The following is a 17,637-nucleotide window of genomic DNA, read 5'->3' as shown; positions in this document are numbered from 1 at the left end:
AGGAATTTGGCTGCAGAGCAATTTTTGGAGCATGCATTGTTGTACAGCCAAGGCCTTTATAAGACAGAGATGCAATTGTGCAAGGGAATAGGTGTCTGGGGATTCAAGGAGTAACACCTTTCTTATTCAAAAATTATATTGCCCAATATACTACCTAAAGTCTTAGCCCATAACCTCTTTTTTCAAAAAATGTAAATGTATTTGGTATAAACATAAATTAAAGTATGAACATGACTGATAGTAAATTGATTGGTAAATTATATAGTCTGTTCAGAACCAGAAGGGCATAAAGTCATATTCTTTAAAATCAATCATTAACGTTGTCTCGCTGTTGACACATGATATGTTGATGACCATGTCATACAATTGCCACAATTCCACATTTATATGACATATCTGTGCACTTTCTGATTTTGTTTTTCTTCTTTGTTTCAGTTTCAACCAGCTGTGCTTGCCTACTTACGACACCATCGAACATCTTCAGAAGTCCATTGTATTAGCCATCACTGAAGGGAACGTGGGCTTCGGAATGGCATAACCAATAGGTCAAAGGTCACAAAATGATCTGCTCAGTTGCCGTGCAATGATGGTAGGGAGAACAGTCCAGTGCAATCATTACATACAGAATACATATATATATATTTAACAGATTTGGCTGATTTTATTTGATTCATTAATTTTTTATCGAATAGTTGATAATTAAACGGTTGAAATTTTTATCTTGCCTCGTGTTTGCATGAAATTCTGAGCAGATATTGAACCATGTTCGCAAAGGCTGCCATAAAGTTCATCAATTAAACCACTGCTGGAATTGAATTTTTTTTCATGTGTATAAAGTGAATGGTAAGTGGAGTAAAAGAAAAATGGCAATGCTCAAAGGCTGCTATCTGTAATCGGATTTATATGTTCTGATATATACAGACTTGTGATGCATGGTACGCAGGTGTGATGTCATTTATCTGCAGCAGGTTTTTTTTAAAGACTTTTCAGGGCATCATGACTGCCAGGACGGGGCTTTATATAGTAAGAATGAAAGAAACAGGAATATAAGCTACTCCAGATGTGTGCTAATTGCTTATTAAGATGATTTAAAAAAAGATTCAGATTGATTTAAGAAAGAGAGAAAGGGACATTTATTGTGCAAGAATTTCTGCAACTCCATATCCATTCAAATCATCTCATGTCTATAATACACAGTATACACTTTGCAGTGTTTTCTATGGATGTTTTAGTATGCTTTTACACGCATAGGATACAAAAGATATTCGTGGAGACCATTGATAAAAGTCTTGCAGTACGTTTTGAAACAATTTTGGTTTTGTATCTTGAGTTGAATGTATCCAACCATGTCATACTGTCGACCCATATTCACAGAGCTTGCTTAATGAAGTCCACTTATTTATGGACTGCTAAGTGTTCCACTTACTAATATTTGAAACAAAATTAATAAATGAAATTAAAATAAGAAATATGTTTCATAATGACAGGATTGGGGTGGGAGATAGAGGGGTCAACAATCAACAGACTCCTCTAGTCTACGCGCTAAAAGTCAAGGTTTAAAGCTGGATAAGTTTGGTGTGCTGTTCATGAATATCAGACAAACAAACAATTCTTTTCTAAAAAACTTGTTCAGTCAGTAATGATGGAAATATCATTTGTTTCTAAAAATGAGCTTTGTTTATCTACATTTCATTCAATTCAGGTTTATTCAATTTGACACCGTTCATTACTATGCGTTATGTATGTTTTTGCCTATGCAACTTCAAAGAGCAGGATCAAGTCATTTTATGCATGCTTTATACGGTACCCTTGTTATGTATCTGTTTCTGTTTTATTTTACCCGTGGCTGAACGTCTTTTTATTCATTGTGTATCATATGTACCTTGCTTCTATGTTCTAGATTGTTTGTATTGCTTTCTTGACTTTTAGTTCTTGATAGAGTGATGTCGTGTGGATACAAAACATGATGACAATACAATGTTTTTATTTGTGACTGCATTCTACATGATTTGGGGGTCCAGAGAAAATTCAATCTGTTCCTTAGTTAGCCATTCAGGTTATATCCTCTGATAAAGATAAAAGGCTGATGAAAATTGTCTAATGTAGAACTTAGGAAGTAGGTTCTCTAGTGGATAAGTTGCCGGACTGTAGATCACAAGGTACAGAGTTCAAATCCCGGACCGACGTTAATCTGCATTTGGCACTCTCCACCCAGGTGCTAAATGGGTACCTGGTAGGATGCCAAAGTTAATGTAGTATGCTCAGCATTGTGAGCGTCTGTTAAAGGGCGCCTGGCTGGAATACTCCCCAGGGAGTGGAAAATGTGCAGTTATTTACATAATTAAAGCTTTAGCCCACCAAGGTTCACCAAAAAAACAAAGTTTGTATTCTGTTTATTGATTAACTGCTTGTGAAAATGATTAATTCATCCAATTTTAACCAACATGTGATATCTCACTGCATTACTTTTCTTGAATGAATAATATATTTGTTTTGTGACGTAATCAAACTGTGAAAACTATTATTTTGCTATTTTATTTTAACAGCACAGTGATTTATGGATGCATTCATTCTTTGGTGCATGGTGATTTTCATAATGCTTCAAAAGTATTACACTTTGATACTGTCATTTCCACAATGAATTTGTAGGAAATGATTAGCAAACGAAAGAAGCTAGATGTGGCCTTGTTCATGTTGCTCGTTGCAGAAGTAACTACTGTGCCTGCTTTTACTTATGTACTGTACACGTATGTGTGGCTTCTTTTTTCCCCCTCTCTGTCTCTGTCTCTCTTTGCTTGTATATATTATGTATTAATGTATATATTTATCTATATCTATCTACCTATCTGTCTATCTATCTATATCTATCGATCTATATATCTATCTTTCTGTTTGTCTGTTTGTCTGTCTGTCTGTATGTGTGTCTGTCTAGCTATATCTTTTTCTTTCCATTTCTCCTTTTTCTATTGCCACCTTGCTCCCACTGAAATGACAATAGAAGACTATAGAAGACTGTAGATATTATGCAAGGGATGTAGACAGGAGTAGACCTCCATAAATGTCAATCAAAGTTACAGGTATTTTTTTTTGCATGTGAATCAGGGTACTTGCACCACCAAGGGTCTTTGAAGTGTGATATATTGGAGTGAGCATTTTGATCCAATGTTGGTGTGTTTGACTGTCAGTATATATTTATAGGTTGCACATATGCTCTTGATGGGACATTGTTCTGATATGTGCTACATTTCAATAATTTTATGAAATGACAGTAAAAACACAAGTTTTAAAATCCTGCCAATGCTTATGTTTCTCCCCAGAACACTCTTTTCAAATTGCCTAAATGATTGAATAAATATTGAGTTTGGAATGTAAGTGAATAAGAAGAGGTGCATCAGATTTCTTATCTAACAAGACGATTCCTCATACTTTAACAAATTGTATATCCCACCCATTTTATATATTGCAGTAATTTAAATGAATATCAACACAGTTTTCTTTCTTTCCTTTTGTGACAGTCACAGGGTTGCAAAACATATTTATTCTTAATTTACAAGTATACATTTTATATTCATCCTGATAAATCTATAGATATGTACTATTCAACATCTTACAATGATCTGCACTCCTGAGTACCTTAAACTTTGACATAAAATGTTTATATTAATGATATTCACATTACTCTGTTCATTGACATTGATTGTGTGCCAAGTGAAATGTTAATTATGATTATAATATACTTTTAATGGGTAAATTATACCAATGAGGAAAATTATCTCCAGGAAAACAGAGACAGATAGGAATAATATTATGTTTGTTTATGTGATATTGATATATTAAGTGTTCAATTGTGTTGAGTATGTTCAGTCTTTCATAATTTAATTGAGTTTCAAATGTCTGTAAGATTATAATTTAATTTCTTTATATAATGTCTCTTAAATTATTTATACTTAAATAAAATAGTGCAATAGAAGGTTTTGTTGTAAATAGGTATCAATCTTTGTTTCTTAATGTTATTGTGATCTTGTTTTAATGAACTTAGTGACACAATATAGTACATTTTAATGAGTTGTAGTTTCAATAATCATACTGTAGATTTGAATGTGTTCAGTAAGTAGATGTTTTGTGTCCTTGCAATTCGTTATGTGTTCATTATACTTGTTTCTATTAATAGCAAATGAATTTGGAGTCTTACTTATTGCCCATTGCAAATGATGAGTAAATGAATATTATGTGTGATCTAAGCTTAGCTTCTGATAGGAACTGCTCAGGACACTCAACAAATCTTCATCAGTTGAATTCTGCTGATATTAAAAGAATTATGCTTTATTTAAATAAAGATTATTACATTAGAGAACTTGAAATTCATTCTATGACATTTCAGTGTAGACTTAAAGAGTTTATTTTTTCCTGCATGAACCATATATATACCACAGTCAGTAATATTAAGAGGTTACCTGTTTTCTTGAAGCAGAACTCTGATAACGTTTGCCATGGTTTATTGATCGTTTGTGTTTTATTTATAAGTTTCATTTGTTTCCTGAGTCATTTTCAGAAATACATACAGTTTAAACCTTTACATTTTTGATTATTCACTCAGATTTCAGTAGTAACAGTTATTAAATGCATGGTGTTAATTTATACATTTTTTCTTCAAAACATTTTACAGTGATGTACAGCATTATTAGGTCATGTTGTGTTTTGATAAAGAGCACAGCTTGTAGAAAAGACACAGATTTTCGAATTTTTATTTTTAGCCAAGGACTGTACAGCTTTACAAAAGGTTATTGCTATTTGTCTAATTCTGAAAACTGTGATGTTGTACAAAGCAAATTCTTCATGTTTATTTAACCATATATCTTTGGTAAAGAAAACAAATATTCAATTAACTTCTGGCTGTAAATGTATTGAAAGATGAAGTGGCTTTTGTACATCTGCTGGAGTTATCTGCTTTCAATTTATGGTTGACATAAAGAAGGATTGCATCTTTCATTTTTTTGTTTTCAATACTCAGTGGAAATATATTACCCAGTATTACTTTTGTATATCTTTGGCAGATTTATCTAGCACAATGCAACAAATCATAATCGGATTTGTATTCTTGAAAAATAGAAAAGTAACTTTAAAAAAAAACAATTGTAGAATGATTCTTTGCAGCTTCAGTTGTACAATTATTCTACATCAAAGGTAATCTTTGAAATCGTCATCCAGATTTCCATAAAACCTTAAGTTGTGAAAAGAGCCCTCCTATTGTTATATTTTGGGGTGTGTATTCATAATGCTGCTGTCATCCTTTTTAATGTACACACCATCCCACGAAATAGATAGAAGAAATAGAAATTATACTACTTTGTTAAACTTTTGTTGAACACCTAGCTTTTTATTTTGTTATACTTTGACTATTTTGCTGCTTAATGCTTATTCAGGTGCTTGACTGTTCTTTTTGTGACCAAAACTGCAATATTTAAAGGCCTCTAGAATACAAGATTTCACAAAATAAAAGTTTTAAAGAACTTCAAGAAGATGTGTTTTGCATTTTTTTTCATAGACAAATATGTTAACTGTTGATTGTAATGCCAATTGTCGCTGTGTCGTGATGTGAACTAACTGTTCATAAGATTCAAATCAATTCAAATTAACAGATTTTCTTCCAACATCTTTCCGAATTAAGAACATACTGAAATATTTGCTTTGTGTGGAGAATTCTAAGTATGCCGAGAATGTGCTTGTCCGTTTTGGTAATATAGAGAAGGGTGACATTATTATTATTATTAAAATGTCTTCCAATGAACTTGTATTTTCGGGGACATTCAAATTAGTGCTCGCTATTGGAAGAGCCATGGTGAAGATATTGAGATGCTATATGTGAGGTGGAATAAGAAAAGGACTTTCTCAAACGACGAATTCTGCGGAGGGTTGATTTAGAGAGAAAAATATGATGATTTTGATGAAGATAATGATGAAGATTAAGAGGAGTAGGACAAGTAAGTGGAGATGGTTGGAGGGGACGGAGAAGAGAGGAGAACAGGGTGAGTTTGACGAGAATAGAGAGGAGGGCGGAGGAGGATTACAATGATGTGCCGAGTGTCAAGCTAAAGCTTACCATTATATGCACGTTTAAACAGGATTTAAACCAAGGCACAATTAAGGTCCCCACGCTGTAAAATGTTTAGATAGGGTTAGATAGATAGATAGATAGATAGATAAATGGTATGCATCTTTCATGAATGGCAGTTTCACAACTGAATTGCACATGAATTACACGAATTGGATATATACATTGTAAAAAACTTACATAACATTTAGTTAAAAATTGTTTAAACGTGTCACGTTACTTCTGCCTAAATACCATAAACAATTAAAAAACACTTAATGAACATAATTTCTACCAAAGAAAAAAGACAAAAGGTATAAACATAATTACATGCCAACATAATATGGACTAAGGTAAATTATACAACAGTTCGTCATGTTACAATATTGCAGTTGTGGGTATAGTGGTAAAATAATCAAGGATAGCGGCAAGAGCAGGGGTTTATGAACATTTAGTAATATTTGAAATAATCATTCAAAATTAAAAGTAAAATGCAATTCAATATCATTAAAACATACCGGTACGATATACAAAATCATTACAAGAATTTACAGAAATCGAGACATTTCAATGACAAATCATTACAATACATATAAACATGAGCAAATTAACTAGTATTATACAGGCGAATCAAGTTTGGAATAGGACTGTTTTGCATGCGACTGGTTTTACATTTAAAATCTGGAATTTTCTTTGAATTTTCAAGTGTTCTAGTACAATGTTTTTGTGGGAGAAATTGTTTAAATTGATCAGTGAGTGATAAAGTTTTTTGAAAGAAAGTAACACATAAATATTGGCGTCTTTCATCTAATCTTTGTAATTGAGATTGTGCAAGTGAAATTTTATAGTTATCATAATCCCTACGAAAAATTATCCGCAACGCTCTCTTTTGTATTCTCTCCAATCTCTCGTTTTGGTTTTGCGTGAGTCCTCCACTCCAAGCAGGACTGGCATATTCAAGTAAAGGGCGGATATAACCCACAAAAACAGTAATAAGGCCTTCCTTTGGAAGACCATATTTTACCAGAGAACGTAACATGTATAGTTTGGCACTTGCCCTTTTTTCGATGTCTTTTATGTGAGCATCCCACTTTAAATTATTCTGTATAGTAATTCCTAGCAATTTACTCACTGTCTCCAATAAACAATTCTCTAAAATTATACTAGTTTGATTAACGGGTGCCCTGGAGAAACAGATATCCATTTTTAAACATTTTATAGGATTTAATTTCATGTTATTAACATTAGCCAAGACAGATAGATTGTCAGCAGCTTCCTGCATTTGAGAATCTTGGGCTAGTTTGCGACACTCGATCATTGTAAGGTCATCAACATATTTAAAAATGTGAATGTTATTATCTATTTGAAAGTCATTAATCATAACTAAGAAAATTAAAGGACCCAGTTTCGTGCCCTGAGGGACACCAGCATTAATAGTACATGAATCAGACAAAACACCATGGTAACGGACACATTGTGTACGACAAGAAAGGAGGTCACATATCCAAGTGTTGAAACATTACTGTAAATGACCGGGAATAAAATCAAATGATTTCATAAATGAAAGGAAGGATTTTTTTTTTTGAAGCATCCATATAATTGAAAAGAATAGGCTTTCAAACAGTTGAATGCTTCGGAAATATCTCGCGTATACTTGGGCCAATGTATCGGCATTTTCTTCTTCTTATATTCACATATTCTTTAAATTTTCAGAGAATTTTCAGTTCAGTTATGACACGCAAATCATTTTCTTTGATTGTTCTCTTGTAATTCGACTACACGCGAATAAAATATGGCAATCAATAATAATCAAGTGATTTTTCTCCTACACGCGATTCAAGTATGTGATATCCGTGTACTCTCATCAGTATGAAATGGCAGGTGCGAATGGTTTCCGTCTACGATCGGAATGAAAATTGATTAACCTAAATAGCGCTGGAGTGGGTGGGGGGGGGCAATGGAATAGCATTGTCTATAGATAGACGGCGCTATATTGAATGCCTATTATTATTATTATTATTTTATGGACAGATGAGAGTTTATATGCATTATCAATGCAAGGAAGTTAACCTAAAGAAATCGTAATAATGATTATAAATTATGTTCACAAACATTTCAATCAACAACAAAAATACACAAAAATTTACAATTCCCACTTAATATTACGGTAATGCATTTGCAGTGAAATCTGAATACATGTAATAGGCCTATATCATTGCAAATATTCTAAAATAAATAATGTCTGTTTTTTAGTCAGATGGGCGTTAACGCATCATCACCAACACAAAATAAATAGTTTCTCAACAGAATTCATTCAGCAATGAATAGTAAGATTTTTCTGAAGGAATTTCTGAAATCTCGATATACAAGCATATATTTCAATTCTTTCTAGCACACGGTATGTTTAATCTAAATAGAACGTATAGACAACATCGTAATATTCGCCAAGATTTCAGATTCTTTCTTATGGCCTCCAATCGAACCGTCTGCTCAACGCCACCTGCTTTTTGGGAAGTTTTCGTTTCATATTGATTTACAGACTTCCCCTTGTTGAAATGCGTGATGAAATATTCATTACATCTAATTGATAATATCAATCCAACTCGAAATCCACGGCTCGCATTATACAGTCGACACCATATGAATTTGGTCATTTTCTGTGGAGGATCTCAAAAGATTAGGATAACTATTTTCTGATTGTGTTGCCTAAGCAGCGATGTAATGTTCCAAGCTTTATTTTCACACATTTTAGATGATATGATTCGAAATGTATAGTTCATCGGTGGATATACTTAAAAGAGGGTCAACTTTATACTCTTATGGCAGCAATCTTTGTTCTGTTTTATTTGCAACAGACAAGTTGAACAAGACACCGAGCTGGATTTCAGAAATGATGGGCATCTTCAAAATCTGAGATAGAGATCGAAAGATAGAAAATAATTTTTCCTTGTAAACCCACATAATAGTTACGTCTTTTTATTTTTCGATTTAAGGAGGAGTTTCGAGAGGAGTCGAAAAAGTGATCACTAAAATTGTAGTCGTCGTTAGTGATGCCGTACGTTATACCCGTTTCTTTTTCTTGTGGACGTTATGTTTCTGATTCTGTATGCCCTAACCCCGGACAAGGCGATTCGGCGATTGCAAAAGGTGGAAGAAAGTGATATAGAAATGGTACAACGAAAATAAGCGAGGGTTGACATTAATTTTGTATCAGGATATTGATCCGATTGTGGTTTCGACGATTTAGTGTCTATACCACAGAATCTAACCTTATTTTGGATATGCCCTTCCGATTGTTTTTATTGTGACGATTGTCAATGGTGTTACTTTGGTCACCGAATATACATCCAACCAAATGTTTTACACGTATGTCCGAATCTACCACGGACCTTGTTGTATTGTATTCGATCTGACAGGTCCCAAGGGCGCATATCAATATTTAATGTCCCGTTGATTTTAATTAGACATTCGTATATCTGCGTCGCCATTGTTGTGATTGTTGGCACCGATCGAAAATGCATGGTGAATGTCAGAGCGATAATGAAAACAGAGAATAAAATCGATGAAGGTGATGATCACTTTCTGTTGTGTTGGTGCATGCGGTTTAAACTGTGGTGAAATCGTTCGAGACATCTTAATGATTGTCAAATGATGTGGGAAAACATAACGGCGTTCATTGGTTCACTGTACAGCATGGAAGAACATTACTGTTAACATATTAACGTAAGGCAACTTGTGAAATTAGATCAAGCTGAATCATTGGGTGTTTGACATGGGAAAAGATGTTTGAAAGTGTTGATCGGATCGCCAGCTGCATGAGGTAAACTTGAAGGAGCCGAACAATTTACTGAATCGACTTTACTTTTAAAATGTTTTATGAGGATGACGATGCCAGTTGTGTGATTTGACTTGTGCAAGGGAGTTCATTGCCGACAAGTATTCATCGTTGTGGTCAACGTTGGAATCATGGATAAATTGGAATCCCGCACCAATCGTCTGAACGCGATGACGCGCTCGGAGATCATGCCGGCCAGCATGCTAAAAGCCAGCAGCGTTAAGGAACTCCAATCCATGAGAACCAACGAAGCCGCCGGCAAACGACTCGCCATCGACATCGAGTCCCTGTCCCGGCAGGAAACCCGGAAAATCGAAGGCGTGGTCGCGGAGCAGAAGCGAGCGGTGCGCGATATCAAGGGCGTGAGGGCGAGAAAGACGAGCAGCGTCGAAGAGTGGTTTGAGATGTATCGACGTCGTACTGATAAAGAGAAAGAGACGGAGAGAAGGAAGATCAAAGATCAGATGGGGCTATTGAGGAGAAGGACCTTAGAGGCATGGAAGCATACTGGCTATCCACCGCGATCTTACGATGAGGAAAGACGAGGATATCTCCTCTCGCAATCCTCGAATTCGTTTTCACCGTCAGCGTTTCCGTCGTCGTTCTCGCAGCCAGGACAGAGCAGACCGACCACGGGCGGTCTTCCTTATCACCAGATGGTGAGAAGACCGTACAGTACGAACACAGCACGAACTCTCTGCGAAGATGACGAACTTGAACACACATCGTCCTCAAGATTCCCCCATATTTAGCGGCATGCACGTGCATAAGATTGTAAATTATTATAGTATTGTGCACTCTTACTACATAATTATTATGCTCAGCTAACAATTCTTTGCAATAATTTGCAATATTTATCCTTCTCTTGTAGTTCTGATCACGCTTGGGCCATTTTCAAGACTTTTCGGTCAAACACAGTGTCTGGAAACGCCATGAACAATGCAATTTGGATACATTTCATACTTGTGTTTGGTGCTGAAAGGCAGTTACTATTTATTATAAATTAAAAGAAGTGTTAATATTCACTGATGATGTTCACGGATGGATTTATGTTGAAAATAGTAATGTCGAAATCAAACGGTACTGTTTAAATTGGACAATTAAGATACTATGCAGTGTTATCATGCAGAGTATTTTTGTTGTTGGTATATGCATCTCTAACACTAAAAAGATATTACGACATTAAATATTGATAAAATATGGCTAAGCCATTCAATACAGTCACCTCTATTGTGGAAGATCTATAGATTTTTTTTATTCGAGAAAGGAAGAAGGTAGTGATTAATTTCATTATTAAAGAACAATTCACGGGCCTTAGATTAGGTTAACAGAGATTGTTTTGGGGCAGCAGGTCTTTTTTAATTTTTTTTTTTTTACAGATTTTGAAAGGGGCGGGCATCGTCAAAAAGGCACATTGAGGGAGAACAAACACAAACAGCTGGCTGGATAACCATGTATAAATGAAAGCTTGGAAATCATTCACTGAGAGACATTTATGCTTTATAAGAATATGGGTCTAATATTGCATCATTTAACAGTTGCCTAGACAGCATGTGAAGAATCTGTGATCGAACGAAGCGAGTGATTTTGTACCCAAACATGACCTGCTTACTATGGGCCTAGACTAGAGATTCATATTTTTACAGATTAAAACGATATATATATATATATACATGCCTTCCAGTACTTTATTCTCTTCTCACTTTTTCCTCCATTTACTATATTTTCTTTCCTATCAACGTTCTGTTATACATTATTTGTAATTTTCATGATAATAATATTATATAATGTTCTCTCAGTAACTTGTGTTAACTTGTTATGGGCGTTTCCAACACAAGCTATGCTTTTTCTGGTTTTCGCCTCCTTCTGTTATCTGAATTATATATTGTATACTCTATGTTGAAATTATTGTTACATATGTAATTTATATTTACATTGTATTTCACATTGTACCGTTGAGAAGGAAATAGATATTTATAAAATGTTAATGAATATATAGAACACGTGCTCCGGCGACAATGGAACAGCGGTCATTCTAAACCAAATGACATTTTAACTGCAAATATGGACCAAACAATAAACCTCACACCTACCCTAAGCTAAAATCCACTGATAGCAACCCTAATAATCTAACCCTAACCATATTTCATCTGTGATGAAAATAATACCCGGAGCACCTGTTTTTCGTTAAAGCCCTGAACAGAAATATTTTGTTGGCGAGATTTCTTGAATTCGTGCAAAAGAGGGGTTTGCAATAAATATTTTCCTTATTTTGGTGTTAATCAGTTGGTTAATAATTATGTAAAAATGACCTGCAAAAAAGCGGGTCATTTTGAAATCCTACAACAAATATTTATTTTGTATACACCATAACTGCTGACACTCACGACCAGTACCCATTTTCTAAATGTTTCATAATAATGTTCGAGGTCCTAAAAACTATGATATCTGAACAGTTTTAAATTGAATCTGACGATTATTGACTCACTTACAAATGTACCATCATTTCATTTGTAAAGGAGGGGGAGGGGGGAATTTACCCCCCCCCCCCCCCCCATCCTTCTGATGCGCGAGAGTTTCATGTTTAAAGGTAATCAATAATGCTGATCAATGAAACAGTCTGCGGCTGAGCATTGAGCCCTCTTGAGTTGGGGTGTAAATCTAAATTTAGGAGAACTCGAGATGTCAGTTATAATATTCTTGTTTACTTTATATACAAGCCATTACTTTAAAACAAAAGATAAATTAACGTCTTATTGATAATATTCGGTCCATTTAAAAGTAATCGGGAAGACCAACAATGTTGATTTTTTTTTTTTTTTTTTAATTGATAGCCTCTGCCAGATCTCCTATTTCAGAGTTCTAATCATTTCTTTAATGCTGTGTCTTTTAACTCACAGTTACGTGCAATGACATTAAATCACTGTGTAAATAGATACAAAGGTTATTTCGTAGGCAAGAACTGATAATACAGACCAGACTGTTTGCATGAACATGTTTATTCTTTGGAAGTCATTCAAAATGAGGTTAAAATATGCACAGATTTAATGTTTAACCTGGTTGTCGTTCAAGATTATGTTGACATTTTTTTTGTTATCGTATCGAGCAATATGAATAATGTTCGCATTGTGTATAATAATCTTATTGCCATTTTTATTTTCATTATTCAATATTTATATGACCCTGCATGTTGTGTATATCTCGAATAAAATTACTTTATGTACCTCGGGTAATAGACTAAAGTTAAAGTGAAAAATTTTTATTATTTATCGTCAACTACTCCCTTCATTCTTCCCTCCCCCACCCATTCTCACTCTCTGTCACTCACTCTCTCTCTCTCTCACTCTCTCTCTCTCTCTCTCTCTCTCTCTCTCTCTGTCTTTCACACCAATCATTTCGTATTCAACATTCTATAGTCCTATAAATACGTATTAGATTGATTTCAAAGTTGCTTATTTTTTATCATTTCATTGAAAAATGTCCGTTTTAAAGAGATGAATATGTATTTGTTTGACGGACTGTAAGAATTAAAAATATTTTTTTATGTTTAGCTCTACTTGCACGAATAAACCAACTCAAGATATTAAACGCTGTGTTCTTCACTTGTTTTTTTTTTTTTGGGGGGGGGGGGGTGATAAATTGTTTTGACACAATTTCCAGTCAACATTACACGATAATACGACATCTTTACTTTAAAGTGATTATGTTCAATGTCAATATAAGCCTTATGTCAAGAGTATTCTTGGAGGATGGAGCGAAGATAATGTTTGTAAAATGCATGTATGCATTCAACGAAGATTCCTCGTGCTTTATAAGTGTAGACCTATTTTACAAATAAAATGAAATAATGTAGTATGAAGCTAATCAACATTTTAAGGTAAAGTAAAACAACATAAAATATATAGGTGGTAGAATATGTGTATGTACAATATCAAAGATAGAGTATACAAAGGAATTAAAAGAAACATGCAAGTTGCATACACTCTGCCGTAATAAAAGTCGGATTGGATACAAAGATAAATAGAGGGATAGGAAACGAAATGTAGATAGGAGATTTGAAGAGAAGAAGAAGAAGAAGATGATGATGATGATGATGACGAAGAAGAAGAAGAAGAAGAAGAAGAAGAAGAAGAAGAAGAAGAAGAAGAAGAAGAAGAAGAAGAAGAAGAAGAAGAAAAAGAAGAAAAAGGAGAAGAAGAAGAAGAAGAAGAAGAAGTGAAGAAGAAGAAGAAAATAGAGAGGGGGAAATAGTGATTGAGGGAGAATAGTGAGACAGAGTGTGACAGGGTAAGGGAGGGAGAGAGAGAGAGAGAGATAGAGGGAGAGAGAGAGAGAGAGAGAGAGAGGGGGGAGGGGGTAATGTGAGGATGCGCAAGTGGAGAAAAAAGAAATGATGCGAATGAGACTGAAAATTAAGAGGTGGGGTATTACAACAAGTGAAAGGAAGGCAAAGAAGGAAAGTAGATATCAAGTATTATAAAAAAATGATATAGGGGAATGAGAAAGAAGCTGCCCTCTACGTTCTCTCCTAATAGATAGAGAATAAAGCAACCTTATAAACGGATATCCATGTTTGCATATTGGTTTCGAGTATTCATATTTGTTTACTGTACTGTCCCGATTCTAGAATTCGTGACACTTATTTCCGACAAAACACTTATTTATGTTGTTCTTTATTTTATTTATATTTTTTTGAGGGGTAGGAGGGGACTCTTTTATGTATCATTTTTCAAACATTATTGATCTCAATAGAAATATGTCCGCCCATGCATGTACTCAGATTGTGCAATCTTTCCATTTTATTTTACAAGGGAGAAGAAGAAATAAATCTTTTACTGATATGCAAATTGAAAAGAAAGAAGCGAAAATCTTTACAAAAAATAAAATGACAAAAAGGAATGTGCTCCAAACCCCGACCCCACAAAACATGCCACTATTTTGTTCCTCGGGTTTGCCGTGGATCCTGTGTATATTATTGTTACGTCATTTGACGCGCAAGGCATTGTTACGTCATCGATATCAGCGCAACGCGCAACAGGTTAAATAGCAACGCAAACACAGCATTGCATTAGTATCATTTCCGCTACATTTCAAGTTCACTTGAGACGTATGCTGATTTTGATCTTCAAATCTCATTTTCGAATATTTTCTTACCGGCATTAATTCGTGAATTTCGAGATATTTTGCTAAGCAAAGGAAGAAATATACAACGTTGAACAAAATGAATAACTTGGTGAGTCCATAAAAAAAAAAAAAAAAAAAAAAATTATTTACAACTATCACAAAGTCGCCATACCATTATGAACATGAGCAGAAATGATTTCATCTTTCTAATCAGTTATTTATTATCATTAAGAGTATAGGTCGATTGAATAAAGGTAGAGAGAAGGCGATATTATAATATGGGGCGGTTTTACATTTTCATAGGGGGGCTAGGGAACTTTAGTGTTCTTGAATTCATTTTCTACATGTGCCTTGCTCAAAATCATTTATAATCAAGATTCTTTTGAACGGAGGTTTAAGCCAAAGCCCTTCTAGAACCTCTATCGAGTATGATCCTTTCAAACTTTCAAACTTGAAGAAACCTTTCGCATACTGATCAAAAATATAATTGAGGGGGTGAAGAAAATAATGCAATTAATAATATTAAATCTAAAAGTATGTTTTTGTTTAAGATACATGGATATAGAAAATGTGTTGTACGTATTGTCAATGTGTAAATTATAAAACTGAGAACTCTAACAAATTTCGGTTTATCAGGCGTAAATTAAAACTATTTGTTTATACATTTCACCATTAAGTTTATTAAACAAAATTATTTCAAGAAAAAACAAGCAAAAATATTTAACTTTATTGTCTGATATTTCCGTTCCAGCTTGTCAATCAATCACAACCCCGACCCCAGAAAGGCCTGACGACCACCAGTCCTGCAATAATCGACGACGAAGAGCAGACTGCTACGTGGCGTCCTTGGCACTGGAGGATCCCCAATCTCCACATCGCTTCTGCAGTCCGCTCTCTCTACTTCAGACTTCGAGGACGCACACCCGTGATACTGCTAAAACCCAATGACAATGTCAATGGCGTCAGTACTGAACAGAGGTCATCAACTCGCAGGAGAAACAAGGTCGAGCCTCTGACACCGGTTGCTTTCCCAACAAGCAGTCATAACTGCCTGCAGCCATCTGTCAGCAAAAAGAGCTCAACGGTGGCATCAAGCTCCTCTATGAAAGCAATTCGTGATGTCAGCACTCCCAGTCGATTCTCCCTCCCTGGTGCGGTGGGTGAAAGTGAAGTCTTCGCGACCGACAGAACTGATAATAGTCAATCAAGCAGCGACCACGTCTTGATCTACCAGCACGTAGGAAAGAGTCGAGATAATGACAAAGCCGCTCTTGATCTTGCATCTGAGGCCAACCTCAAAGATTCGGAGATTGACAAGGAATCGACTAGAAATGATAGAGACATTATCCAAGGTGAAATTGAGGACACGCCGTCAAAAGACAAAGTCCATCACCCGGTCGCTTTCCTCGTCATTCCTCACTCACCCTCATCGTCACCAAGTAGTGGAACCGACGGTGATGTTGATATCAACATTCAAGACAATGAGTTGAATATTATGGATGAGGTATGTCAACCAAGGCCCTTCTCGAGAAGGGGGAGGGAATGCTGGGAAGAGCGAGAGCCTAAGACACCATCTCCATTTGAAGGAGATCTTGCAGAAGAGGAAGGTATGATTATCGGATCATCAGTGGACTTTAGCAAGCCTGATGATACCGACAAAGCAATCCCCTGGGTCAAGAGTGGGGAAGCCCCAGTGGAGGATTTTTCTGAACTAGATGAAGAGATCGAATATTACGAGGATAATAACAAAGAGGGCGATGACTACCTCGACATGGACAAGGTCTTGAGGAAGTGCGCACCGACAGATGTCCTCAGGAATCTGAGAGATTATGGTCCAGCTCTCAAAGAACACCACCAGCCAGCTTGAGAAGGCTCTTCGACGAGCAGCTCGTATCTCTTGCGGTCCCTTCCCTCGGCTTCCCGGCTCTGGTCTTTCCAAAACTGAGATCATCGACTTAAAGTGCACGAAGCTTGTGGGCGAATCGGAGCAATTTCTTGGAGAAATGAACAAGAACTTCCTGACCTTCTACACCGTCCAAGAGCAGATGGACAAAGTCAGCGCCCAGCAGGACAGCTTTGTCTCCTCCATCCTGGTAAAGAGAGGACCGTGTCGCGACTGGCGCAGGGGTCATGCTGCCATCATGAGGAAGATGAACAAGCTCTGGAGCAGAGATTATCCCAGGGTAATCCCCAGGAAGCTGAAGGCAAGCATCCAGGAAACCATCTATGAAGAGGATGGAGAATGAGGGCATAGACGCCAACTTTCCGGTGTAGGGCATGTACAGGATTGCAAAGCAGCACGGTGAGATGCATACAAATCTAGGAGACGTCTAGGGAGTGGATGATGAGTAAGGGCACGAAAGCTAATGTCTAACAGGGGACAATTAGACAATTAGAACTGAAGGGTTAAACACCTGGGCCCCGTCTTACAAAGAGTTGATATCAATAGCAACTTATTTGCGATTGATATCAATCGCAACTATGTACATTAGAGATAGGAGACTGCAAACTTGCGATTGATTGGAGGACTTACGATTGATTTGGATCAATCGCAAGTCTTTGTAAGACGGGGCCCTGGTCAAAAAGT

The 17,637-nt window shown here is 35.8% G+C and overlaps 1 protein-coding gene across 1 annotated transcript in view; it reads left to right on the top strand.

Moving 5' to 3' along the window:
- LOC755834 (apoptosis-resistant E3 ubiquitin protein ligase 1) overlaps positions 1–1,980 on the top strand; it is a 29,197-nt gene extending 27,217 nt beyond the window's left edge. Inside the window, exon 18 of the mRNA XM_030999284.1 lies at positions 436–1,980. Coding sequence (XP_030855144.1) covers positions 436–538 — 103 coding nt within the window. The 3' untranslated portion in view covers positions 539–1,980. The remainder of the gene's footprint in view (positions 1–435) is intronic.
- Positions 1,981–17,637: the final 15,657 nt, after the last annotated feature.

Source organism: Strongylocentrotus purpuratus, unplaced genomic scaffold (assembly GCF_000002235.5).
Source record: "Strongylocentrotus purpuratus isolate Spur 01 unplaced genomic scaffold, Spur_5.0 spur5_scaffold_5, whole genome shotgun sequence".
In the NCBI taxonomy this organism is placed as follows: domain Eukaryota; kingdom Metazoa; phylum Echinodermata; class Echinoidea; order Camarodonta; family Strongylocentrotidae; genus Strongylocentrotus; species Strongylocentrotus purpuratus.
The sequence above is the reverse complement of the archived record's forward strand: the minus strand, read 5'-3'. Positions and strand labels throughout refer to the sequence as shown.